This window comes from Condylura cristata, unplaced genomic scaffold (genome assembly GCF_000260355.1).
Source record: "Condylura cristata isolate star-nosed mole 26May11 unplaced genomic scaffold, ConCri1.0 scaffold00032, whole genome shotgun sequence".
Taxonomy (NCBI): Eukaryota; Metazoa; Chordata; class Mammalia; order Eulipotyphla; family Talpidae; genus Condylura; species Condylura cristata.
The window spans coordinates 15479081-15506978 of NW_004567133.1; the positions used below are offsets into that span (position 1 = coordinate 15479081).

Genomic DNA, 27898 nt, shown 5'->3' on the forward strand with positions numbered 1-27898 from the left:
TTTGCAATCCCTGCTGCATGAGAAGGAAGTGTGACCCATGGTCAGGACCCCAGAGTGCAGGACCTGCCGCTGACACTTGCTGTGTGACCTTGGGCAAGCTACCTCCTGTCTGTTGTTGGTCTCCTCATTTTACAGTGAGGACTTGGGATGACTTTCCAACTTTTTGCAAGTGAAACTTCCTCTCCCACACACCTCTGAATCTACCCTTTGTGGGGGGTGCAGCTGTTGCCAGCTTTGAGCTCAGCTTTCCCTGCTGGGGCCCCTCCTCTTATCCTGCTTCCCCACACTCCTCCTGCTTCTGCATCTTTGGGGAGCCCTGTCTCCATCAGGGGCCTCCTCCTTCCCTCCACAGGAAGTTGCATCCTGGATCATTTTGCTTGGCTTGTTGTTGACAAAAAGAGAGGTGGAGCCTGTTTCTCTTTCTTTTTTGGTTAGTGCCTGTAATTTGCCCTCATTTAATTCACATATATTAGCTATCAGTTTGCTCACCTTCCACAATTATTTTCATGCACCCTTGGGCTCATGGCCCATTGTTCCAAGTGGTGTGTTGTCTATTTTAGGAACTTAATCTTTTTGTAATGTGCACATCAGCTGCTTGGTTTGTTTCTTGCTCATAATTAACTTTTAAGCTGATGTCATTCCCCCCCCAAAAGTGAAACTCAAAGTAAAGTTGGTGAGATGAATCGTGCTCTGTCCAGACCGACATCTTTGTTGGGCTCAGCAAGTCTGGGGGAGATGTCCCCTTCTCTACTCCCATCAGTTGCAGCTAGCCCTCCCTTCTGTGGGCTCGTGTGTTGGAGCTAGAATCTGATGCTTTTCAGTTTCTGTACCAAGACAAGCAAACATCCTCCAAGTCCGCTTACCCTGAGACTTGAACCTGTCGCTTCCTCCCTGAGAGGCCCCTGGACTCCCAGGCACGGATGAATCATGAGGCAGTTACGTAACACCTCCCGGCTTCCCTCATTGCTCTTGCTGATTCCGTGGTCTGTTGCAATGATACGAATCAGCAATGTCTTGGATTCATCATTTGCATTGGTGGGGGGACAGACTGGGTTGGACATAGCAGCTAAAGCTATTCATCTTCCTATATAATGACTGTGGGTCATGGGTAAAAGCTAAATTCTGAGCAACTTCTGCTGTGGCTAAGCACATTCAGAGCTCAGGTTGTACTAGGCCAGTGCTTCTCAAACCATATATGCATTGGAGTTCTGGAAGATCTTGCTAAAATACAGGTTCTGATTTAGTAGGCCGAGGATGGGCCCCAGAACCTGCCTTTCGGCTGGTTTCGGAAGTAGCCAGTGTAGCTGCCCAGGACCGCGTGTGGAGAGAGATGCTAGAGCGCATCTCAGGAGGACGGGAGTGAGTCAGTCTCGCTCCCCATTGGCCCTCAGAAATCTCAGCTATTTGCAGACTGAGTGAGCGGGCAACCGAACGGGCTGCACTCAGAAACATAGATTGCTTTCAACCAGATTGATTTTACTGGCGTGAGAAGTCCCCCTTCTTATTCCCACACTAGCAAAAAAAAAAAAAAAAAGTAGTAATTTTATATTTTTCCCAACTTAGGAAGGGCTAAATGTCATACGCTGGCTTCTTTCCTCCATATATATGGTATTTATGTGTGTGCACACACATATGTTTGGCTTTTGGAAATGAATTTATAGTAACAGAACCGCTCTCCACTCTGCGTCTCTTTCTAAGTATAGCCTTGCCTGACTTCATCCGAAAGGGCCCGCTTCCAGAGAGCCCTGCAAACTGAGAAATCCTTGTTCCTGTTTTAAAAATTCTTCCGGGAGCTGCCTGGTTCTCCCTGTAAAGCGGTCGATGGCTTTTCCAAAGTTCTTCCAGGTCCCCAACAAAGTCCATAGAGGACCTTCAATGGAAGCTCTAGGTTTCTACAATCTTTCTCTTGAGCATTTGGAAACCTCCGGTGGTCAATAACCAAGAAGGAAGGGGTGGTAATGGGTCAACAACCCAAAGCCAATTAAAAGCAAGCAAACTCCAAGGAATTTTCCTTTTTTTTTGCCACTCAAATGCTCTACCACTGAACTATAATCCCAGTTTTTTTTTTTAAGATTTATTTATTTATGAACATAGAACTGGGGTACAGGCAGGGGTAGTAAGAGAATCCACCATAAACAGAGTGGGGAGCAGAGCAGGCTGATTGAGGAAGTACAATGCTGAGGGGAGCAGCGTGTGAGTCAGCTCCCTGGCTGGGGCTCGAACTCTTGCTGAAGTGCCTGTGGCTGGCTTCGTAGTGCTGTGCTTTAACCCGTTGTACCACCAGAGAGGGCACCCCGCCCCCAAGATTGAGATACAGGCCAGAGATGCGGAGGGTGAGAGGCTTCACCGGAGACAGAGTGGGGAGCAGAACAGGCAGATCAACGAAGTACACTGCTGAGGGGAGCAGCGGGCAGGTCAGGAGAGGTCTGCTGCGCCCTGGGGGTCACCTCCGGGGCAGGCGGGGATCGAACTCATGCGGAAGTGGCTGAAGCTTCTTTGTGCTGTGCTTTAACCTGCTGCACCACCAGGGAGGGCCCCAAGATTTTATTTTTGAAGGCTAGAAGTCAGGACATCCCGCTGCCGAGGGTGCTCATTTAGACATGGGGTCCTTTTCTTGAAGCACCAATTCCACCTTTGGAATTTTAGGTTCCTTCTCTTCAGGGTGCTGGCTGAGTCCCTGCAGAGTCCACTTACAGCTGTCTCCTCCAACAGAGGCGGGCTGTCCTGAGTTTTCCCTCAAGTTTCCTGGGCCTTTGAGGAGTCCTGGGGCTCCCCTTGACTGCAGTGTTGAGGGAGCAAATCCAAAGGAGGAGCAGGGGTGCCGCTTGTCACTTGCTGACGGCCTCGGGGTGGAGGAGACACCCCGCAACTCAGGCAGCGCTGGAGCCGTCACTCGTCTGCTTACGACTGTGCTGCTCACACTTAGTGCAGGGGACTGTGTGGGGGCCTTGTGAAGATGCCACGTGGCCACACCCATGAGTCTGGGTAGGTGGGCGCCGCTGCAGTTCTGATGGGCTCCCGGGTGGTGCTGGTGCTCTTGACCAGGGCCTCATGCCAGGCACTGACAAATGGAAATCACCGGGAGGTTTGTGCTGCAAACCTGCGACCCTGGCCCCACCCAGAAATTCTAGTCTAATTGGTTTGGGGTGCAGCAGTCTGGGCATCATGAGTTCACAGGTTGAACTCCCCAGGGGTGAATCTCGGGGGAACACGCCTGCAAACCCCTTCTCTCGTGTCTTTTGTTGAGACTTTATGTGTCCCAGACCTGCCCCCCTTCCTCCATCAGATGCCCCGGATCTTTTCTCCTGCAAAACAGTCTGCCCCCTCCTTTTGTGCTCAAGGAGACCAGAGGAGGCCTCCTCCTTGTCTTCTGGCAGGCTGGTGGACAGAAGCGATCTGACAGCTAGGGCCGTGGGAGCAAACAGGTGTCGGCTGCACCTGGCCTCAATGCCACAAGGAGGGGGAGGAGGTCTCCCCTGGGGGGCCAGGAGACACTTCCAAGCTGCTCTTTGCTGCAGGGCTTAGCTGCTGGGCTGAAAATAGCGTCCACATTGCTGAGCAAGCTACCGGGGATTCCCTGCTGTCTGAAAGAAAGGGAGGGGGGCCCTGGAACCCTGGGAGCGTTGATGCCACGACAGGATGTGTCAGCAAGCCCCAGACTGCGGACAGCCTGGAAGGTAGCGTGTGGAGCGAGCTTAGTGCAGCGCGGCCATGGCAGCCACAGTGGCCACGGTTACCCCCACAATGGATGCAAGACTTTTGAGGCGCCTCGGGGCTGTGTTCCTCTCCTGTTGCTGCCATCACACAGCACACCACAAATTCACGCTGCCCTTCTGGAGCGGGAAGGCTGGTGAAGGTCTCGCGCCACGAAAATCCATGTGTTCCTTGGAGGCCTGAGGAGAGTCCATTTCCTCATTCTCTTCTGCTTCTAGAGGTTTCTTGCATTCCTTGGCTCATGGCACCAAACTTGCCTCTCAAGCCAGCAACAGCAGGTTGAGTTCTCTCCTGTCGTCACTCTGACCTCTCCGCCTCCCTCCTGATAGCTCAGGATAATCTCCCTAACTTAAGGTCAGCCGAATAACATTTAATTTCACCTGAAATCTATTTTCCTTTCCAGGAAATAGAACCTATCCAGAGATTCTGGGGTTCAGGACATGGTACCACGAGGGGGGTGTGTGACTGCCTAACACAGGGGCTTGGGGGAGCCTACAGATGGCACCCCTGTTGCCCCGTCCTTTCAAACCATGATTTTAAACAGACAGATATGTTAATTATGTCTCCATGTGAAATGGAGAATATTCCAAGGCTCACTGAGGTTTTTAGCCAGTGGTCTAGCCCCTCCCTATCAAAATGGGACCCCTAGGTCAGCAGCCCGTTAGAATATATGACGGAGGTGAAACCAGAGGCCCTCCCTGCCCGGAGGGCTCTGGTGCTTGTCCTCAAAAGCTGCCTGCAGGGGGCCCTCCCTGGTGGCACAGCGGGTTAAAGCACAGCACTAAGAAACTGAAGCGGCTTCCCCATGAGTTCGATCCCCGCCTGCCCTGGAGGTGACCACATGGCGCGGCAGACCTCTCCTGACTGCCCTCAGCAGTGCACTTCGTCGATCTGCCTGTTCTGTACCCCACTCTGTCTCTGGGGAATCCTCTCACCCTCCACATCTCTGGCCTGTACCCCAGTTCTGTATGAGTAAATAAATCTTTAAAAAAAAAAAAAAGCTGCTTGCAGGCAGTGGAGGCCTGGCCACCCCCAGAAGCCCCCTACCAGGCCAGCTGTGGGTCTGGGGCCTGGGATGGACCCACTGGGTGCGAGCTGTGAGTTGAAGGGAAAATGGTCCAGTCAGCCATAGGCAGGGCAGGAGCGAACAAGGGACGAAGTCACTATTTTACTCAGATGCTGAGAGGCTGTTCCTGGCCTCTAAGAAAGACGTTTCCAGCAGCTGACCCCAGCGGCAGAGAAGCCAAGAGCTGTGCAGAGGCTGGACCAGCTGTAGCTGCCTCTGCCCTGCCTCCTCCTGGTGCTGTCGTCGGTGGGGGCCGACCTCTCAGAGGTGTAGTGCTGGTGGCCAGCACCACTGGCCAGGGTCACCGGTGAGAGCTGTTCACTGCTCCTGACCATCTGGCACTGCTTCCCGATGCTGCTGTCTGGTCCAGCGTCCGGTGCTGTCCATCCTGACCTCAGATTGTGGCCGGGGCTGCTGCGGTGTCCAGCTGCAGTGAGTTGGATGCTGACCCGCTGCGGGCTGGCTTCCATGCACTCCAGGCTCCACTGGAGGGACAGTGCGTTCATGGATGAGCGGCCCTTTATTTAGGATTCCTGGACATTGTGGACACTGTCTGGCTAGCCACTTGAGGCCTTAGAGGCTCTTTGTTTCTGTTGTTTGTTACATAAAACTCCATTGTTTTTGCTCCCAGAGCCCGAGTGGTCTTGCAATTATGTGTGTAGATGAAGAATCCACAGAGACTGGCCTGTCCTCTACTTGCCACTATCGTTTAGATGCCTATAGCACCCCTATAGCACTGTTTTGGGGGTTTGTTGGAAAGGCAGCACCCAAACTCTACCCAAGTCCCGCCGAGCCAGAGTTTACATTTCTGCATAGATGGAGGGCGGTTTGTACACGTGCTTGAAGTTTGAGACATTTGGGGTCACCCCCCGGCCGCCATCCTGCTCTCTGAAGCCAAGTAGCACTGAGGCTGGTGCCCTGATTCATTGGTCAGGGGTGCAGTGTGGGCGCAGAAGTCCTTTCCGTACCCCAGAGCCCCCCTCCCTTTCTTTCAGACAGCAGGGAATCCCCGGTAGCTTGCTCAGCAAGCTACTGTGCTGTCAAATTTGGATGTGGCTGGTCCTGTCCAACTTCCCACTTCTGTAGTAGAAGAGGATGTTTCCCGACAGCTGTCTGCCCAGCGTCACACCAAGAGCACTGGCCAGCCTGGGAGACCGTCCGCACCCGTGGCGCTTGGGTCTGTCCACAGCACACAGAGACGGGGCTGCAGCTCCAGGACCGTTGCTGGTGCTGGGGGAGGGACGAGAAACCTCTTCGTTTTCTGCCCTTATCCTTCTTCAGATTCTGAATTAATTTGAATGTCAGCATGTTGTTTTAATCTGTAAAAATTACGGAAGACCAGATGCGAAACAAATCAACAGACCCTCTAGTAATCGGGACCATTTTGGCACCAGGGGTGGCTACAGTTTTTTTTATTTCACTTTTCACTCATCCTCACTGTGTCTTGGTAAGTGGGCAATAACTGCCCCATTTCCCAGATTTGGGGGGACCTCCAGGGTCCTGTAGAAACTTGCTGGACAGCTGGGCAAGGTTGGCCCTGTTATGCGGGGGAGGTACGGCCCCCCCAGGTGTCCACCGCTTGCCCGCGTGGCCAGCACACTTTGATCTTGAGTGTGGACCAGAAATGGGTGGCCGCATGTCTCCCGTCTGCCTGCTTTTGTGCTTTACTTTCCCTCTCGTCTGAATCGAGAAAACACCTGCCTCAGCCTTTCTTCATTTGGTTCCTAAAGAGCCCCATGGCACAGCCGCGTGTTTCGGCAGAAGCCATTGGAAACCTGATTTATTTTCACTAATATTGTGGTGTTCACCCAGTGCATAATGTCCGGTCACGTTGGTTGGCAGGGTACTGGGGTGGCAATGGGAAGGGGCTGGCCTCCGTGAGGTTTGCTGTGGCCACCTCGCCTGTGTCTGTCGGGACGTGTTTCGCTCTCACAAGCCAGGCGAGGCAGCCCCTGCCGCAGCCCCACTTTACGGAGGAGGAGACCAAGGCCCACAGATTAGACGGCCAGTGCTTGGAGATGAAGCCCTGTGCCTGCGGCGAGTGTGCGGCCTTGGCACGCCCCCGCCACCCAGCCAGGCCTCCGGCCGGGCTACTTCCTCTAGGACAGGTCACCCCTCTGCCTCACCTCAGTTTCCCCTCCTGGGTTCTGCCTGTCTCTCAGAGGTGCTGGGAGGGATTCTGTAAATAGTTCCCTCGAGGTGCTGGAAGCGCTGGGTGGAGAAACTCACTATAAATACCCGGCATTTATAATTAGTCTCCGTGGCGGCACAGATCCGCGTGTGGGAGAGGCAAGCACCTGCAGGGGCAGAAAGTCATAATTCGGGGCCCGGGGCTCCAGAGAGCTGGCTTTTCGGTGCTACCTGAGCTGAGGTGAAGCGGTGGGAGGGAAGGTGCACCCCCAGACCAGTGGCAGGGCCCCTGGGTCTCCAACAGCCTCCGGCTCGAGCAAGTGGGAGCCAGGAGGGGTTTCCTGCTCCTCGCTCCTTATCAGACCTCCTGCCAGGCAGTTTACTCCCAAGCCTCAGTTTCCCCATCTGTCAGATGGGGAGAATCATGCCCGCTGTGAAGAACTGAAGATGATGTCTGCAAAGCTCCTAGTGACCATGCGTGCAGCAGGTGCTCTGGACAGGGGAGAGCTCCCTGTTTCCTCTCTGCACAGCTGGGCAGAAGTGGCCCAGTGGGCATAGCTGGTGACCCAGTGAGATTCCTGTTTGGCGTCTCCCCTGGTCTGCATCTTGCCGCCATGGTCCTCTGGGCCGAGGCTTGCTTTTGCCCACAGCCATCCACCTTAAGGCTGTAGCTGGCATTTTCTGCTGTCTGCCTGGGGCCTCCGCAGGTGCTGCCAGGATCCGCTCCTGGGCCACGTGCAAAGTGCAGCATTGACAGCTCAGGAGGCAGCTCGGGGAGGAAGCAGCTGGCCAGCTTGCGGTCTCCTCTGGGCCGCTCCCTGCTCTCATCCCAGAGGTCCTGGCAGCACCCAGCGCCGTGGCCCCGGCAGCCGAGCCCCAACCCGAAGGTGTGAACTGTGCGTCATCACCCGGCAAGTTGTACTAGAGAAAATAAGTGCTACCTGTGCACCTGTTATCCAGAGACAACAGTGTCTGACTATTTAATTACCTTTTAGTCTTTTGCACCTCCACGTATTTAACACAATGGACATCGATTGAATAACCGTTTTACATTTTACTCTTTTCCTCAATGTGACTTAAGAGCAATCGTTGAATTTCTTATAAAAGACTCAATTACTTCATTTGTAAAATGGGAATAATAATGATGATGATGATGATACCAGTATATATATCTTAGGGCTAGTGCAGGGGTTAGATGAGCTAAATGCACATAAAAACTAGATGCATATAAAAGCTTTTAGCTGAGTGTGGGGTATAGGTTAAGTACTCAGAAAAATTATTATATTAAAACACTTTAGAATCATAAATGGCTGCCGAGCAGTCTGTTATGTGACCCCGTGAATGGCTTCTTCATTGAACTCAAAGGCGAAAGTTAAGAATCAGGGAAGCAAGTTAACCCTTACCTCCGTTTCTCCTTTATAGCAGTCACGTTCCCTTCTAGCAAAGCAAAGTGTCTGTGCAGAGGCCGCTGGCTTCCCTCTGGTTATCGGTGATGACTGCACCAGGCTAGATGGGGTGCTCTGAGCCGCTCACCTCTCTGTGACCAGGAGACTGTGTCAGTCAGCAAGCTTCATGCGGCCCAGCGGGGAGAGAGCTCACATATGCACCGCGACGCAGGATGGGATGGAGTTGTCTGCAGAGATGTGCACAGAGTGGGACATGTGGGAGCAGAGTGGCTGGGGAGAGGCCAGGGAGAGCGACGGCACAGTAGCCTTCGGTGCTGGGCGGATTCCTCTGATGTGGAGCTTGACACGAGGACATGGTTGTCCAAGGGAAATAGGTGGGAGAGAAAGGAGTTGGGGGCAGTGCTCCTTAGACGGGAGGGAGCCAGTGAAAGGTGTGCATCGAGCACTGGGTCGAGGCATCTGGACAGACTGAGGACCAGAGCCCTCCTGGGCTTGGGCGCTGGGCCTTGGCGGGATGGTGGCTGTGATGCCGCCGCGCCGCCAAGCTGCCCTGTGCTGCATTCCATTAAGAGTAAATGTAGCTCTGGGGAAGGAAGTGGGTGGGGGTGTTGGGGGGCAGGGAGTGGGCATAGAAGCCCGAGGCAAAGGTGTCAGGACCCAGACACACAGTTGCAGCTGAAGCCGGTGGGTCGAGAATAGCAGGAGGACGTGGAGATGAAGATGCCAGAGTCTCACGTGCCGTGTCCCGCAAGCCCGCGCCTCCCCCGGCTGTCAGGAGGTCTCCCCTGTAGGCCCTGAGTCTCTGATGTTGCATTTTCTTCCTGGCTCCCTTCACGCTGGCCTAAAAAGAGATGCGAAGCAGATGCCATGGTCAGAAGGAAATGCTAGAAAAGCGACAGATCCTTGGCATCCTGCAGCTCCAGGTTCATCTCGGGCTAGGCCAGTGTCCCCTAGGGCCCCTCCTCTCAGAGGCGCTTTCCCAGCCCACCGCCACATGCTGTGGGCCTGGACCGTGGCCAGGTTTTGCCTCACTGGCCCAGAAGCTGATGTCGCCCCCTTCGTGATGCCATGGCTGACGCTGTTTACTGAAACCAGGCCCTGCTCCGGAGGCTTAGCTGGGCTCGGTTCTAAGAGCTGGCTCTGTGCTAGGTCCTGCTAACGCCCCATTTGATGGATGAGCAGACTGAGACGCAGACCGGCAGCCACTTGCAGCAGGAGGTGGCTTGGAGGCTTGGAGCCGCAGCCACACCCCTGCTCCTCCCATGCTCCGCAGCAGACAGTGGCTCAGATCTTGGAGGGGGGGCACCTTGAGCTTTTACCAGAGGAGCTCCTGGGGTAGCAGTTCCTGGGTCTCTGTTTGCCTGCTCAGGCTTGTGTAGACAACCAACGTCATCACTTGGGAAGATGATAGGAAAGGCCCTGTCGATAGTGATTAGCAAACACTGAGCCGCATAGCCTGTTGCTCTGCATGCCTGTTCAGCTCTCATTGGCCAGATGGGAAACTGAGGGTCAGGGAGGTGGCAGCGTGCCCCAAGCCCGTGGAGTGCCCCACTGGCATTCACAGGGCGCCTTCTGCAGAGTGGCTGTGGAGTCCAGAAACAGGTGCAAATGCAGAACAAATGGTTTGTTACTGTTGCGATACCTGCTCAGACCAAGCCAAGTGCGCCTGGGGGGAGGGGGCTGAGAAATGACAATGGGGTTTCAGCTAACTTTGAGATAAATACTGGGGGTGAACATGCTGATGGAGGGCGCAGAAGCCTATACCAAAGTGCCAGGCAGGGTGGCAGTGGAGCACAAGGGAGGGTGGGCATCGGGCTAGGCCTGGGAGAACCTTTCTTTTACAAGCAGAAATGCGCTGATTAGAGTATGTTTGGCTCATAGGACCTCTATGGTGAGCTTGAGCTACATCTGTCACTTCCTGGATGGGGCATTGGAGGCCTGGTCGAACATTCTAAGTGGACACTCTAAGAAACACCCCCCCCCCTTCAGTGTCAGCTGGGCCTTGCCACCAAAGCCTGGCTCTCTGCATGTCCATCACGGGCCGACCCATCAGCTCTGAGAATGCCAGGGGATTCCTGGTGACCCGTGGCCCTGCCCCTCCTCCAACCCAGAGCTGCAGCCTCCTCCTCCTGATCATTCTCCTGCTGTGACTAAGAGAACCCTAAGGGCCCCCTTCTGCCAGCCCCCAGCCGCCCCCTCTCTGGAGCCCCCAGGCCGCAAGCGGGCTCCATGGAGAAGTGCCGTGGGCGGGGCGAGCAGGATAATTATAATCTTGGAAGGTTTGAGTCTCAGACTGAGAAGCAGGGAGGCAGTTATTCCTTCCTGGTTTGGGAGCTGGGTCTGAGTCAGCGACCATCTCCCACAGCCCAGCCCCCTAGACAGGCTGGTCTCACCTGCCCTTCCATCTGTAAGCCAGACCCTAAGTCAGTTCATTCATTCCTGCATACACTTGTATTCATTCGTTTAGAAAATGCTGATTATGTACTTACTGCATGCTGAGCGCTGTCTGGACACAGATTGGGAGGGGGCAGCACCAGGTGGTGTGGTGGTTAAGCGCGTGTTCTGTCAGTCAGCGCTGTGAGTGGCAATCTTCACTTACCAGCAAATTTTCCTGCCTGGTTTAAGCTCTCTGTGCCTTACTCCCCTCATCTGAGAAATGGGTATGCTAAGTATCTCCCAAGTAAGGATTAAAGGTGAAAACACATATACATCACAGGGAAGCATGTTAAAAGCATGCAAATGGTTGTTTGAAAATTCACATTAAGGCGTGAATGTTATCTGCCATTCTGACTCTGGAAAACTTAGAATCCAGAGTAGAGAAGTTTTACTTCATGTGTCATCGCTGTCTGATTGATAGCTGCTGCTTAGAGACAGTCTTAAGGAAGATTGTGAGGATTGGCTTAGGCCCATCAGGAAAAAGAGCAGGATTGATTAGCAATGTCTGCATGGTTTTAGGTAAGGGAGAGGTGGCACGTATCCCAATATCTGCTCTCGATTAATCGAGTTATTCCTAGAGCTAGGAAGGGGTGGGGAGGACAGAGGCAGCAAGGAATTTGGGGGAGTGTACTGTTGGAACTTCCAGCTACGGAAAGTCACTGCTGGGGGGATCAGGCTGCCAGAGCTCTCATGTACAGAGAGTTCTGAGCCTCCACATGAGATGTAGGTCTTAGTTTCCTCATTTGGAAATGGGAAAGGTGATCATTTTCTTCCTCCTGCCTGGGATTTTGTTGAGGATTCAATGAGATACTACATGGTAATAATCTAGAGCAATCCCTGACATGTTGTAAGCACTCGAAGCCTTATTAATGGGTAGCCGTTCATATTTTATCTGCCTTTAAGAATGGGGGCTGTGGGGAGAGTTTTCTTTGTCTTCTGTTACCAGTCAAATGGTTGTAGTAGGAGAGTGCTGGGAACACTCAGGATTAGTTGGAATAATCAAATTGTTCAAAAATAGAGGATTAAGTAGCAAAAGCTCAGCAATTCAGACATTTGAATTTTTCAAATAAATTGTGGTAGGTTATACAACATTACATCAAATACAATTCCACCTTTATGAAAAAAGCATTAATCCCCATATAACCAGAAAAAGATTTGACAATTCAAACATCACAGGGCCAAGGATGAGCTTTGTGGAGTGGGTGGACTGTGGGTGAGCCCATTAGACTTCTTAACTGAAGGCAACTTGGGCTAATAATGCAGAGAAGCTGATGGGGAGCCCCCACCCTCAGGCGAATGTCTGGTCTCTCAGGAGCATGGTCTGCGCTTGAACTTATCCTGGGGCTGGCCCAGAGCCTGGTGTGTGCCTGCAACCTGACCTGTCCCCCCATGAATCCTGATTAGGGTTACCTCAGCACCGGAGGAAGGGCTACGAATAGCAGTCATTGGGATGGAAGGGTCTGTGGTCCTGAGACTGTCCAGAGAAAGCCTTTCTAGCAGCGAGTCTGCTTGTGAGTGGACAGGGAGCAGGTGGGAGCACACAGGGGGCCGCTCCGCCACGCAGCCCACCTGGCCCCTGCTCCCTGGCGTGCTGGTTCTCCTAGTCTAGGTCCTGAGCTTCCAGTATAATCAAGTATAATCAAGTCTCTCCACAGTTCCAGAAGACACTGACCCCCTGCCCTTTGGAGCCCCTTTGGCTTACTCTTACTTCATTAACAAAATGACTCCAAAGCTCAGTGGCCCCACCACAAAGGTAAATTTCCTCCTGGCGTGGTATGTCCATGGTGGGCTGGCAGTGACGGCTTCCTGGCATCGTCACTCTGCGGCCTGGGAATTGAAAGGACCTCTATGTGACTATGGCAAAGGAGAAAACTCACAGCGAGTAACGGGTCAGCTGTTGAGCCTGCTGGAAACGGGTGTGTGTCCGTTTGAGCTGCATACATGTGACCCAAATGAAGCACACAAGTTCCTTGCAGAATCGTACAGGAGGTAGTCCAGAATCCTAGGCAAACATTATAAAGCTCAACCGCAGGACATATACAATTACTTTATGACCAACAACAATCCTAGTAGCAAAGTACCAGGTACGGTTCCTGGTGCTTTGCACTATGTTAAACACCAAACTTCATAACCCTGACAGGAAGCGACCATTATTATTTCCATTTTGCAGATGGGGAAACTGAGGCACAAAGCAATTAAATTCCTATGCACATGGTTGCAGAGTGAGGTGGAGACCAGAGAGCTGGGCCAGGAAGGGCAGTGAACGGGGCCCAGCAGAGGGCTAGAATTCCCGGATCCAGCTGGGGCTCCCGAGGCGGCGTCCCCCTCTGGCCATGCTCCGCCATCTTGCTTGTGCCGGGCTCCGTGGGGCCCCAGCCCTACACCTTGCACTCCTTCAACTCCCCAGTGGAAAATCCTGTTTGGAGCCTGCTGAACACCATAAAAATGTCAATTAAGTTGATTTAAAAATGCTCTCAGTCTCATTAACAACAAACTGTTAATGCTGGTGCAGGCAGGCAGGGCTAAGAATAAATAATATGAATATTAAAAGTTTTCTGGTGTCATTAATTATCAATAATAAATCACCCCCCACCCTTTCTCTGGCTGCTTGGGATGCTGTCTTCTTTGGGCGGGAAGAGTTATCGCTACAAGTCTGTGATTTGGCTTACTCGTCTACTGTGGCACAAGGGACGCAGCCAGTGTAGACGCAGCCCCTGGGCATCTCTATTCTTGCGGCCTCTGGTCTGATGAATTTCAGTCGTCTCCAGCCCCAGAGCTGTGTATCCTCACAGGCCAGAGCTTGACCCCGCTGGGCTCCTGACCCGAGGCGGCTTCCGGCCGCCCGCGAGTAGAGAGCGGAAGGCGTGACCTTACCTCTGCACCTCCGAGTTTGAGTCCGGGTTCTGCTCCTTCCTTTGCTGTGGGTCCCCTGAAGACATCACGTAACTTCTCTGAGTCGCTCTCAGCTTCGGTGAACTGGAGTTGATGTAATTGTTGGGACTTTGCAGGTTGCCAGGGTTCAGAGAGACGCTGTTGCTTAATGTACCAGGCGTGTGGTCAGCTCCGTGAACACTCACCCTCATCCCCTGCATCCCCATCGTTTTAATATAATTATAAGACTGTGGCAAAGGAGCACAAGGCCTTCCAGTTTGTCCCTCAGAAGCACACTCCACAGCCATTGAAAATGATGTTTGCAAAGGCATTCTAATAACAAGGAAACAGGGTCAGGCTCTGAAATGTTTAGAAAGGCTGGCTACGGGCTCCCACCTGCCTGGTGCAATCGGGAGTTGAAGCGTGGGCAAAGCCAGGGTGGAGATTCGGAGCCAAAGGTGGTTACTTTTCTAGGTGGTAGAGTTACTTTATTTTCCTTGGTATATTTTCTGTTGCTTTTAGTTTTTCATAATGAGCATGTTTGGTTTATGATGAACATTTCCCAATATCCACAAAAAAGACAGACTATTAGGAGTGTCTGTCCCCCTCCCTGAGGTTTGATGATTCTTAATACTTTACTGTACTTACACCATCTTTTTTTTAAAGATTAATTTATTCATACAAGATATGAGGTACAGGCTAGAAGTGCAGGGAGTGATGGAGTGGGGAGCAGAACAGGTGGACTTACTCATGTACGCTGCTGAGGGGAGCAGTGGGTAAGACAGGAGAGGTCTGCTGTGCCCTGTGGGTCACCTCCGGGGCGAGGATTGAACTTGTGCTGCAGTGACAGTGGGCAGCTTCATAGTGCTGTGCTTAACCCCTTGCACCATCAGGGAGGCCCCTACACCATCTTTTTTTTTTCTTTAGAGTGAAGTAAAGTTACTGACTTCATGATATAGATAATTTATCCCTAATTCTGTATGTAGCTCTAAAACAATAAGATATGTCAGCATAATGCAGTGATCTCATCCGACACACAGGTATAATATGTTCATGTTACCCTACCCATAGTCTGTATGCGATTTCCCCGACTGCCCTTCAAATTTTTTTTTTTTCCAGTAGGTTTGTTGAACTGGGACCCAACCCACATTGCATGGGGTTGTCTTGTCTCTCAAGTCTCTAAACCAAGCACAACACAGCCAGCGTTTTTATCCATCATACTGACTTGTTGAGCAGAACGTGTGAGCCATTCCATGGAGGGTTCCCGCTTCTGTCTGGTGGCGTCGCTTTCTTATGTGACAACTGTGATTAAAATCCCCTCTGGGCTTTCCCTGGTGGCGCAGCTAGTTACAGCACAGCACAAAGAAGCTGAAGCCACTTCAGCATGAGTTCGATCCTACCCAAGAGCTGACCCACATGGCGCGGCAGACCTGCCCGCTGCTCCCCTCAGCAGTGTGCTTTGTTGATCTGCCTGTTCTGCTCCCCGCTCTGTCTCTGGTGAAGCCTCTCACCGTCCCTGTACCTTTGGCCTGTACCCCAGTACTGTATGCACAAATAAATAAATCTTTAGAAAAAATAATCCCCTCCGTAGTTCCCAGCAGCACAGGCATCCGTAGTAACTACGCTTCCCTCGTGCCCGGCGTGGCGCACAGCACTTAATTGGTTCCATCTTGTTTAATTGTCACAGTAAGCCCATCAATCACACATGTTCTCTGTTGATCTCTTTATACAAATGATGAAAATGGGGTGTTGAGTGATAGCGGCGCTGACGGCAAGGTGAGGGCCAGGCAGCAGGCACACCACCACGTGGCTGGGAAGGCGCTGCGAACTAAGCAGAGGGAAGGAGCCCTCTGCTTTCCCTTGGGGATGACATGTAACAATGGGGAGCAGACTCCCCTGGATGCCCAGGGAGGAGTCATGAGGGAGGGGTTCTAGTGATGCCATCTGTGCTGATTAACTGTTCTTTTGTCAGAGAGATTGGAGCTGTCTGGGCACCTTCAGGGCTTCCTTTTGCTTCCTTTCCTTCCTTGCTTAGTATGTTGGATAGGCCCTACGAAGCTTGTGCTTTTCCTTGGCAGGGCTTGGGAGCTCTGGATCTGCTATTTATAGGCAGGGAGACACCAGAGCCAGGAAGTAGCCCTCCAGGGAGCCTCTGCAGCTGCCCGGGCAAGGGACACCTGGGCTCCACCACCCCTTCCAATCTTGGGTCTGCATTCCCGAGCATTCTGGACAGATCAGGCAAAGCTCACAGTGGCTCTGGGTAGGACTCTGGAAGAAGGGTCCGGTGTGGGCTCTCTGCTCCCATGGAAGGCCACGGGCACGGTCAGCCTGTGCGTCTTCAGCCACGGCACCCACCTCCCTGAGCGCGAGTCACCTCCGTTCCGTGGTGGGCTTGTTGCTGAAATCCTGTGAGGGTACATAGTGGGAGCATGTTGAAAAGAAGATCTCCCTGCTGGTATTCTGCAGGACTCAGGGAATTCGGGGTGCAAGCTGCCTAGGTAGGCAGCAGTGTGGGGTTCCCGGCAGAGCTGCCTTGTATTGCATGAACCCTCACAAAGACATGGTTGATGGTTCAAGGAGTGGGATGCTGACCCAGGCTGGGACATGGAGAGGGGATGGGAGGGTGGGCATCCATTCCTCTGACTTTTTTTTTTTTTTAAAGATGTATTTATTTAAGCACATAAGAACTGGGGTACAGGTCAGAGGTGTGGGGGGTGAGAGGATTCACCAGAGACAGAGTGGCGAGCAGAACAGGCAGATTGACTGAAACACACTGCTGAGGGGAGCAGCGGGAGACAGGAGAGGTCTGCTGCGCCCTGCGGGTCACTCCCTGGCCGGGAATGGAACTCGTGCTGCAGTGGTGCTGATCACTTCATAGTGCTGCGCTTCAACCCGTCACGCCACCAGGGAAGCCCATTCCTCTGACTTTCCATCCAAACTGGAGACAGAGAACCTGAGTAGGAACGCTACCTGGCTGGAGGAGGATAGTTTGACGAGGAGAGGGGAGGGCAATGAGCAAGTGAGAAGAGAGAGGACAGTGAGACACCCCCCCCCCCCGTTGATTGTGGGCATTCCTGGGGCTGGCCTGTTCAGACCGTGACCGTGTTTGACCGTGTTTGACTTCTCTGAGTCAACCATTTCTCTCCCTCTTTTTTGCTGAGTGGTTTAGAGATTGTTTCTGGCCTCTGCTGCTAAAGGGGTGTCTGAGATATTTGACGACTGGACACTCAGCAGTCCAAAGGGGAATTTGGAGAGCACTAGGAGTTAGCCTCACCACATCCCTCCACCTCACTGAACAAGTCAGGTCCAGCATGGGGCACCACCTGGCGCAGGTGGGCAGCAGAAGCAACAACAGAACCCACGTCTCCCAGCTCGCATCCTAGGGCTGCCTCCGCCTCACTGTCCTGCCCCTTTTCTAGCTGGGCAGCCTGTACTGACACATCAAACAACCAGCAACTCCTGTTGTTTCCTGTTTTTCTCCAGGTGAAGTGATTCTCGTGCATTATGAGACCCAGCGAGGAAGCTCAGAAAGGTTATGCCCATTGTCCAAAGCCACACAGCTAGTCAGAGCTGGGTTTCAAAGTGAAGGTCTGCGTGGTCTTTCTCCACGGCTCTGGCCCTGCCTGCAGCTTCTGCTCTACTGAGCGTGGCCTCCTCTCCTCCAGCCAGTGCCCCCTCAGCCTGTGAATGAGACTCCATGTTCTCAACAGAGCTGTCAATTCCCGTATCTACTGGCCTGGGGTATTGTTCTTGACCTTGTGTTATTTACCCAAGATTTTGTAAAGCTGCTTCTTGCTTAGGCAACAAATACATCTGCAAATATGGGTGGAAAATTGGTCCTGCTTACCCAAAAGAGCTCCGGGCATTCTTAGGAAAGGCGTTGGTACAAATGTGTGTGCAAAGGATGTTGGGTTTTGCTCACCCACCCCATGGTAGAGCAAGGAATTCTTGCAGTCTCGCTGCTTCGGTGACTTTGATGTTGGTACAGGCAAAGTCTGCACCGAGGTGCTTGCCAAGTTCACCTTGAGATGGCAGAGGGCATCTGCCCCAACGTGGCAACTTCTGATCACCTGAGCAAGAGCCAGATGTGAACCTGGTGACAGATGCCGTGTGCCAGTTACCTGTGCGGTGTGACACACCATCACTAATCTTTATGACTGAAAACAACAGCAACTAATTTCCTGGTGAATTAGTAGCCAGGATAAGGTTTGCTGGCGTCCACAGCTGGGCAGGGCTCAGTCTGGTGGTGTATCTGCTCACCAGTGCAGCAGGGGCCTGCAGGAGGAGCTTTCAAGGTTTCTCTTCTCCACGCAAGCAGGTTGGGGCATCCCCCTCAGGTTTGGGCTGTGCGCTGTGGCTCTCGGCTCCTTTCCAGAGCAGGCTCTCTGTGGATGCCTGGCCTTCCTCAAGCATGGTGGCTGGGTTCCCACAGAACAGGCTGGGATTATATCGCACCTTGGGTCTCGTCTCAGAAGTCTTTTAGTAACATCTCCACGGTCCTGTGTTGGTCAAGGAAGTAAAGAGGCCCCACCTGTTTCAAGGGTTCAAAAACTGGCTCCATAGATCCGGAGGTGACAATTGTGGCTACTCCAAGGAGGGAAGCCAGGGACAGGGAAGAGGGAGGGAGAGAGGCAGGGAAGAAGGAGAGACAGGCGAGAGAAGGCGGATTGCTTCTGTAGGGCTTGATTGGTTTTTGATATGCACATATATTACCTTTGGTTTAAAAAGTGAATAAAAGGCTGAGGCAGCAGGGAAGTGGGTGTGTCCACATGGGAGGTGTCTGTCGGAGTGTGTTCCCAGGTTGAGGCAGGGTGGGTGAGTAGCTAAAGCAGCCACTCCAGCTGGAAGCCTTGAGCTTCCCAGGCATGACACCTTCCTGACCCGGCCCATCTCTTCATCAGAGAGACCCAGTCTGCCAGGGCCTGAGGACTCCCTGGGCTCCTGGGTAGAGATGACAAAAACCCTTCATGTTTCCATTAGGAGCAAAACAACACAACATACCAGACACTGCCCACCCCCCTGCCCCCCCAAAAGGAAAGGAAAGCCCTGTAAATACCTCCCGCAGTCAAGACCATGTAATGATCCCACCTGCCGTTTATTAAAGAGCAGCTCTGGGCCAGATGCCTGGCGCGGCAGTGGCACAGAGCGGGACACTGAGGGTGGGGTGGGGTGGGAGAGGGCTCGGGCATGCTGGCTCGGCCAGAGGGGCCTGCTGGCCCGGGTCTGGCTGTTGAACTTCAGGATTTGCTCCTCTCCTGAAGCCTGAATCCTTGGGTAGCTAGGCCTAACGGAGAGGAATGTTCTTTATGCAATTTGGACCTGACCACTGGACTTGGCGACAATTTATTTTGTGAGTTCCCAGTAATATAGAGTTCTTTTTTAGGAATGGTGACTCTCGGAGGGCAGAGCCAGTAAGTTTAGTCGGACGAGCGGCAACTGAGAGTGGGGGGCCAGTACCGAGTGAGGAGTCAGAAGCCCCCGCCGCAGCCCTGGCTGTCTGTACGACCTTGACAGTAGTGCTAACACTCGTTGATAATAGTAACAGCGCCTGCCGCTCTGTGCAGGTGCTGTGCTAAGCAAGCATGTGCACTGTCGGAACCCCACGGTGTCGAGACGAGTGTGAGAGTGACACAGCAGAGGTCGTGAACGTTCTCTATAGGGTGTCTACCCTCTGGACCCCTTGGGGAGTTTATCATTCACTGCCGAGGAACCCCAAGAAGCGGATATTAGTATTTTCATTTATCAGCAGTAGAAACAGACTTTTCATTTGCTTAGCGAAGGAGTTAGCTCCCGCTCCCTGTTTTCTAAGAAAACGCTTCAGAAAAAGGGTCGGGGCAGGCACAGGCTCAAGTCCTAGGCGGCGGGGCTGGCTTCTGACCAAGCCCCTCCCTCCCCACCCACAAAGAAGCGGACAGTGCCAGAGGAGCCTGGCAGGGCTGGACAGGAGCCTCCCCTGGGGGCTGGAGGCACAGATGCTCTCTGGGACTCGCCACGCCTTGCCTCCCTCAGCCGGGCCGGGCAGCCTGCCTCCATGACGGAGCAGGCTGCAGCCTGAGGCTCCTGGGCTCTGCGTGGCGCGGTGAACTGTGCAAGGAAGGGAGGCCCTGCCAACATGTCCCTGGCCAGCTCCCCTGCGCACCATCTGGGACGCACTGAGCCTGGAGCCAGGTCGGCCACTGGCGCCCCCTCTGGCCTGTGGACTTAACTCCCTGAGTCCACTCCCAGAGCACAGAGCCAGCCAGTGAGGAGGCCCCTCATGGGGGGACAGAACCTCCAGGGAACCTCTTGTCCTTTAGGCCTGAAAGGGCCCTATAGGGAGCTAATACACACAGCCATTTGTTAACCGCTGACTGGCTGGGCACGGTGCTGAGTGCTGGAGTGTCCTAACTTACCTAGCTGACTCCTGACAGAACCCCATGTGTGAGTACTGCCATCACCCCCATTTTACAAATGAGGAAACAGGCATAGAGAGATTAAGGTATCTACTCAGTCATAAAGCTGGGAAGTTTCGCAGCCAGGGTTCAGGTACAAATTTGTAAAAGTCTGGCTTCTAACCTTTGCTCAGTCCTGGTATCTCGTCTTTGCTCAGTCTCTTAGTAATGCGTCCTTCCCCTCAGCTCCCTATTCTTCATGGTCTGTGCTATCTTCTTCTGTCCACTGCAGGGCTTGGACCACTGTTCATCTAAGGGTGAGTGTCAGTCGCCCAGCCTCTTACACTTCTTAAATTTGAAATCACAACTCCCCCTTTTATACCTCTGCTATCTGGGTTCTGCGTGAGAATTGGCTTACAGAGGGGATCTTGCTGCTTGTGGTAAATTTGAACACTAGGAATTACAGTTCCGACCTCGTTAGACCTTAAAGGGAGGGTAATGAGCCTTGGAGACTTCAAGGGACCATTCTCAGGAGGCCCCACGAATCAGTGACTTAGTCAGATAGTGCATTGGTTTGCAGGGTGCATTCTGCAGCCAGATAAGTGGGTCCATGTTCGAGCTCGACTGGCTGGTGGTGCTGTTGGCAGTCAGTGTTTGACTGCCAGGCAGGCCCCACTGGGGCAGTTGATGCCTGAGTTACTTATCTGCTGCTCTTCCAGATAACTTTCTTTCCCGCCTGACCCAACTGCAGTTCCCGACCCAGAGGGCACAGGGCTCCCACTGCCTTTGTACCTGCCTGGTTTTGATGCAGATACCAGGGACTGTCTCCCCTCAAAGAACAAGTTATCATGACTTTCATCTGGTAACTTCTACTGGAAACAAACAGCACCTATATTCCTGGGGGGGAGGAGGGTTGCTGGGGGCGTCTGTGTGAAGCCAGAATGTGCACGAGGCAGCACGCGTGGCCTGTGGGCTGTATGTTCTTTAGCACCTTCCTCGTGCCTCCTAGCTTCAGGGGTCTCTGAGTGTTTTGTGGCACGTCAGTGCCCTACTCCCATCTCCTTGGCTGGCTGGCTTTACAAGGTCACGTGTAGGAAGTGACGCGCTTGCACTTTGTGCACAGAGCAGGCTGGAAGGCTGAGGATGCCCCTCAACCAGTAAGGAAGAAGGGGTGGATAAAGCCCCCGGATTGCCGGACACGGAGTGGGCTAATTCTGAGCTGTATTCTAGTCTCCCAGCTGGTCTTCAGGTGTTTGGGGTCTTGCTGTCTGTCCCCCGTGGCCACTCTCCCGTTAACACACCTTTGTTGGCTTGCAGTCTCGCCGCTTCCTGGGTCCCCTCCCAACTAAGCCAGAGTTCTCAGGTCCTTACTGGGGAGTGTGTTGGATTTGCCCACTTCTGACACACTGCACCTAAAACCCCTGGCATTTCCCAAAGGCTGAGGGTGCAACAGTGTCTGCCAGTGAGGTGCATTTGAGAAGCATCTCAGTGGGGGGCTGTTGCCAGTGGAGCAACCCTATGGTTGGAGGAATGGAGCACCCAGTATTATCTTAGGACCTCTGGGGAGTGGGGAGGGCTGAAGTTGAGTCTGATCCCCTGTGGCTGTGCTTGGACATATCATGCCCGTGTCACGAAGCCCTATACTCCCAGGGGGGCTCAGAGAGTTTCCAGGTTTGTGAACAGAGAGATGGGGAGTCCCCACATGGGGACTGGGTGCGGAAGCCTTCCTGCTCTTGGAGGGAACTGCTGTGAGACTCATCCTTACGCAGCCTTCACTATAGCCATCCTGCCAGGGAGGCAGGATGGTTTTACTCCCAGTTTATTGATAAAGAAACCGAGGCCTGGAGTGGTTGATGCCTTTTCCTGGACTTCTTTATTTTTTTTGTTAAGATTTTCTTATTTATGCATATAGGAACTGGGGCACAGGTCAGAGGTGCAGGGGGTGAGAGGATTCACCAGAGACAGAGTAGGGAGCAGAACAGGCAGATCAACTGAAATACACTGCTGAGGGGAGCAGCGGGCAGGTCAGGAGAGGGCTGCTGTGCCCTGTGGGTCATCTCCCTGGCTGGGGATTGAACTCGTGCCTCAGTGGCTACAGATAGCTTTGTAGTGCTGTGCTTTAACCCCTTGAGCCACCAGGGAGGGCCTTTTTTTCCACGATGGCTTGGCACCCCCAGGCTACTGTCTTGTGTAAAGGAGGACATTGGGTTGCACCAGGGAAAGATCAGTGAGGAAAGAAATATTTGGTTGCCGTCTTCACAGTCACTCTCAAGTCTGGCAGTGGATTTGTTCAGAAAGTTCTTGCCCTTAGACTATCTGAATGAGTCATGGGAGCAGGGAGGAATTTGTACCTTTGGATAACATTTTATGGAAGAATAAGTAGCCTCTTGGTGGATCCTGGGGACAAGACCTTCAAGAAGAGCCACTGAATCATAGAACATCAAATGTGGAAGGCAGCTTTGAAAGCATCCTGGGAAACTGAGGTCTAAAGCCAAGAAAATCCGTATGGCCATGAGGTAGCACAGGAGATTAGGCTCTGAGAGAAAGTAAAGGAAGTATTGGTGATCAGAGCCAGACTGGGCTAAAGTCAGGGAGCTACGAGAACTGGCCAGGTCAGGAACAGCCAACTGGCGCCCATGTCAATGTGGCGGCCAGTTGCATAGTCCTGAGGAAGGCTGTGAGTTCATGGCTAACCTCTCAGAAAAGTTGTTAAAGAGTTGATTTGTGATATCTGCCTTGGCACAGGACATGTGCATACTGTTTATTTACCCCTATGTAAAGTCAAGGTCAAGAATGCTCTGGAGGCCATGCCCAGGAGTTGGAACCTCTCAGGTGGAATTTGGAGGGATGATGAAGGTAGATCCTCGGTGATAAGGCAGTGGCCGGCCTGGTGTTCATGTTACTCATCCACCCTAAATTGCTTTGTTCTGGCCTTCTCTCTCATCATTCTGTCACACTGCTTGAAAATCCCAGTAATCTTGTGAAACACAAGCACACTTTATTTTATACAGAAAAACCTCAAAGCAAACGTCCTGGATCATCCTTCAAATTTTGCCTCTTGTGTTGATTGAAGTTGATTAGTCCTCATTGGGTCTCATCTTCCTCATGGGTCAGGTCAGAGACCTCAAAAGCATTCACCGACATTATAGTCATAGGATGGTAGCAGTTATTTTGTGGAATAAAATAAATTTCTGTCACAAGTTTCATCTGGAAAATTGCTGGATTTTAAAAACAGGTTTTTTTTGTGTTTTTTTTTTTTTAAACTGCAGTACTAAAAGAATAATTTACCTTAAAGAGTCTCAAGTAGGCAGTCCCCCACACTTACTTAAAAACAGAAAACTCACTATATGGGATATTCTAGACACGTCTTTCAGCTTCAAAATGCTGCGATTCTTCACCAGGTTTCTTTGAGAATATATGAAGAGAAGCATAGTCAGTGATAGACTTGTTTAGCTTTTTCCTACAGACGCTGAACACAGAGTTTAAGTGGCTCAAAGCAAGTGACAACCACGGGGGTCACCTATTTCATAGAACATTTGAAGATAAATAAATTGAAAAAGGGTGAAAACATTTGTATCTTAAGACCAGGTTAGTTGATTTCAGTTACTTTTATGATGCTATTGTGACAAAAACCAAGTAGCAAAATGCACAGCAAAACACTGTTGACTAGGGATTTGGGGGGACATAATTTTGTTGGCAGAGCTGCTGGGAGGTTTTCCATCTGAAAGTCTGGAGCAGCAAATTTGACTCAGCAAGCATCCTAAGCTGTGCGCTGAGTTTAGTTTTGCAGCCCAGCAGGGAGTGCATTTGCCATGATCACATACACACTGGCACAGTCTCCACATGTATGGTGGGGCTTTCAGTATCTGACCCTAAGTGGTTCTTCACACTGGAGAGATGTCCAGCCTGGGGCAACTCCAGCTGCCTGTGTCTGTCTTCAGACTATTTCAAATGAAGGCCTGGCTTTTTTTTTTTTTTTTTTTTTACGATCCAAAAGAGGCCACACCTGTTTGATCTATCTTTCTGCAAATCTGGTCACGGATGACTTCAAGCTCTCTATTGGAGTAGTTTTCATCAAAGACTAGTTCAGGGTCAGCAGTGGTTGTTAACCAGGGACATCATCAGAGTATACATGGCCCTACCCCAGGACGAGATCGAAAGTGGGTACAGGCATTTGTGTTTTCTAATTTTTTTAAAAAAAGGTTTGTTTATTTATGCAGGCAAGAACTGGGGTATAGGCCAGAGGTGCAGGGGCGGTGAGAGGATTCACCAGAGACAGAGCAGGGAGCAGAACAGGCTGATTGATGGATGACACTGCTGAGGGGAGCAGTGAGCAGGTGGAACAGGAGAGGTCTGCTGTGTCTTGTGGGTCGCCTCCCTGGCTGGGGATCAAACTCATGGTACAGATAGCTTCATGGTGTTGCACTACCAGGGAGGGCTCAGGAATCTGTAATTAAAAAACTCTGTAGAAACAATTCACAGGAAACTTGTTAACCAATGTGTGGTTTATTTGTAAAACTGAAAGCTACTCAGCCATCCAAAGGGGGGGTGGTGGTGGTGGGAACAACTTGTGTCCTGGACTGCAACTCAGATGAATCCTTTAGACCTTAGATTAAATGAAAAAAAGTCAGTCAATTAATAATATAGAATTAGATTGTAAATGCAGATTTCCATTCATATGAAGTTTGAAAATAAGCAGAGCTATTATATGGTGTTAAAATTAAAAACAGGGACCTCCCTGGTGGCACAATGGGTTAGGACGCAGCACTGTAAGCTAGCCTCAGCTGCTTCAGTGCAAGTTCAATCCCAGGCCCGTAGGTGACCCACAGGGCACGGCAGACCTCTCCTAATCTGCTCACTGCTCCCCTCAGCAGTGGACTTTGTCAATCTGCTTGTTCTGCTCTCAACTCTGTCTCCGGCGTTTCCTCTTACCGCCCCTGCACCTCTGGCTTGTACCCCAGTTCCGTATGAATAAATAAATCTTAAAAAATTAAAATAAAATAAAACAGTGTCTTCTTCTGATGTGGGAGGAACAGGAGTAGCAACAAAAGAGTACTAGGAATGTCCAGGGGGTGATGAAAATATTCTACAAAGGCTCATAGAATGTTACAGCAAATTGAACCCTTAAGAGATGTGTACTTTATTGTATGTAATTTATACCTTGTTTAAACAAAACAGCCTAACTCCCCAAATTAGAGTCTTGCACCTATGCCAGAGTCCTAAGAAATGATCATCTGTGCACAAAGGAAAGGCTGAATTGCAGCTCAATCCAGTTATGGTCTCAGGAAATGAAATGCTTCCCTGTTCTCTATGTTATATATCACACAATGCTCCATTTTCCTCTGCCTCCTGGAATTTCTCCCATGCTTTCTGACTTTTGGATTAATAAAATCCAGAGAACTCAGCATGCAGTAGCCAGCTTAATAATAAATCTGTAAGTTTTCAGAATTATGTCCCATTACCACCTCTATTTCAGTAGCTACATTTGTGTTTCTGGAAAGGCCATCTTGAATGGGCCTTGTGTTTATTGAACAGCTACTATGTTCTGGGTCTTGTTCGCTCTTTTACCAGTTATTCCAAATTCTGACAAATAGATAATTTTTTTCTTCTCCAATATTTCAAGATTAGTGATCAATCAAGGGAGATAAATAACCAGCCTAAAGGTGCCACTAGGCTGGGAAGTGGAGGATGCAGGGTTAGAATAGTGGTTGCGAAACTTACTAAAATGTAAGGCCTTTTCCCTTCTAAGGCCTTAGCGGAGAAAGGCAGAGATGGGCAGTGGAAGGAGAGACATGGTCAAATATAAATGGTTAAAGGTCACTTGACTATGCTTTTCACACCCAGTTGCCAGAATCAAGACAGCCAGGCCCCCCACACTGAGGCAGTCCCATGCTCTCTGGCTCACCCCTGCTGGTAGCTTAGAAGTGTCAACCTCAGGGCGACTTTTGTTTAGTATAACTTAGAAAACAAGAAGGAAGCAAGAGCGCATATAGAGACGTCTTCAGTTTTGGAATTCTGGCTCCCTGAGATCAGAGGAGTGGGTTCCCATGTGGGGGTGGCAAGGCACAGAGAGAAGCATTGGAGCAGATTCTGTGTGTGTATGCATGTGTGTGTGTGTGTGTTGGCGCGCCTGTGCGTGGAGGGGAGATTGCTGTACCCAGCGCAAGGCACTGGGGGAGGAGGAAGCGGTAGCGGAGATCTGAATAATTGATTCTTCAGCCGCACCAGACGCTCTGGAGCGGGCGGTGAGCGTGGTTTCAGCACCACGGACAGCGGCGCACACCGCCGCAGGCGCCCCCGCCGCCAGCAAGCCACCTAGTCTGGCCTTGTCGTCGCCGTGCGCTTTGGGAGCGGTGGCCGCGCTCCGCGCCACCGCCGAAGGACTGCGGGGTCTGCCGCGGCCCGCCTCGGGGGAGGACGGCTGCGGGCGGGAGACGTTTCGTACGCCGGAGCTCCGAACCTCCCCGGCTTTCGCGGGGGCTGCTGCTGCGTCTCGTCGGCTGAGAACAAGTCCCTAAGTTGGCGTGGGGGCGCCCCTGCCTTCCTCCTCCTCTTCCTCCGAGGCGACCGCAGCAGAAGCAAGCCCCGGGAATCGGCTTTGCCAGAGCTGGGAAACCGGGGTGGCCAGGCGCTCTCCAGACTCGCGCTGGGAAGTGGGGAGCTGAACGCCCAGCGCCGAGCTGGCCCCGCAGCCAAGGGCCCTGAGGGAGCTGCCTAACCCCCGCCCGCGCTTTTCTCGGCCGGGGACCGCGGGGATCCCCGGCCACACGCGCGCGCGCGTCCCCACACTCCTCATACACTCACTCGCCCTCACACACACCAGCCCGGAGCCTGGGCTGCGGAGAGGGCTCGCGGGCGCGCTCAGAAGATTGGGCAGCTGTCCGGAGTGGGGCTGGAAGCCGAGCTCTTTCTCTGGGAGGGAGGCGCCCAGGGTTTAACCCGAGCATGGGGCCCGGTGAGCGCTGAGAGTCGTGGCCGCAGCCATCAGCCCTGGAGATGACCAGGAGCGGCCACTGCTGAGAACTATGTGGAGAGAGGCTGCGGTGAGTGCTGGTGCGGGACGCGGGGCCTGGACTGCCCCTCTGGGAAGAGGACGGCGGGAGGCCTGGATAGGAGGGGGAGGCAGGACCGCAAGAGGGTCGTTGCATGGGAATGATCGCATCTCCCTGGGGACCCGGACCGCGGGAGACGAGTCCTTCCCTCCCCCTCTCCTCCTGCCGGCTCATCTCAAACTCAGCCATCCCCCCCCCTTCCCCCCATCCCCTCCTCTCCACTCCCCCTCCCCCGCCCCCCTCTCTTAGCAGCTCCTGGCCACACAACTCCCAGCAGCCGGCGCCGGGGAGGTGGTAGGGGGTGAGTGTGGAGGTGCCCAGTGAGCTTCTCGTGGGTGGCCAATCTGGGGCTCCCGTTCGCCTGTGCGCCCCAGAACAGAGCTCTCCACATGGGCCAGGGGGTCTGGGAATCTGCACTGTGGGCATCTCGGCCACGAAGCTTCGGTTTCCCCTTTCAGGTTGAGCCCCCTGTGCGCACAGAAGGGCCCTGGTCCCCTTCGCCACTCGCCCGTGGGTTGACCCTGTCTCTCTTTTTCTTCTCCGTCCTGGTAGAGCCCTGCTGCAGAGCCTCCGGCTGGGATAGCCGCCCCCCGTGGGGGCTATGCGGACAGCGCGGGACAGCCAGGGGAGCGCGCGGGGGCCGCAGCATGCGGGAACCCGCTAAACCCGGTGGCTGCTGAGGCGGCCGAGATGCTAGTGCGCGCAGCGCGCCCCACTGCATCCTCGACCTTCTCTGGCTACAGGTACGTCCCAGCGGGAGACCTGGGCTCGGCGGGTCCGGGTAGAGGAAGACTTCATCAGAGGGAGAGCGGGAGAAGAATCAGGGATGAGAGGGAGAAAGCGGGAGAGGGA

The 27898-nt window shown here is 52.7% G+C and overlaps 2 protein-coding genes across 2 annotated transcripts in view; both read left to right on the plus strand.

Annotated features, from left to right (window-relative positions):
* LOC105854264 (uncharacterized protein C11orf96 homolog) overlaps nucleotides 1–27898 on the plus strand; it is a 109314-nt gene that overhangs the window by 81193 nt on the left and 223 nt on the right. Inside the window, exon 5 of the mRNA XM_012731658.1 lies at nucleotides 27599–27789. Within this exon, the coding sequence (XP_012587112.1) occupies nucleotides 27599–27789 (191 nt within the window). The remainder of the gene's footprint in view (nucleotides 1–27598; nucleotides 27790–27898) is intronic.
* Nucleotides 26939–27898, plus strand: part of GRIN2A (glutamate receptor, ionotropic, N-methyl D-aspartate 2A) — a 319112-nt gene continuing 318152 nt past the window's right edge. Inside the window, exons 1-2 of the mRNA XM_004692131.1 lie at nucleotides 26939–27037; nucleotides 27599–27789. The gene's annotated coding sequence lies outside the window, so the exon portion shown is untranslated. The remainder of the gene's footprint in view (nucleotides 27038–27598; nucleotides 27790–27898) is intronic.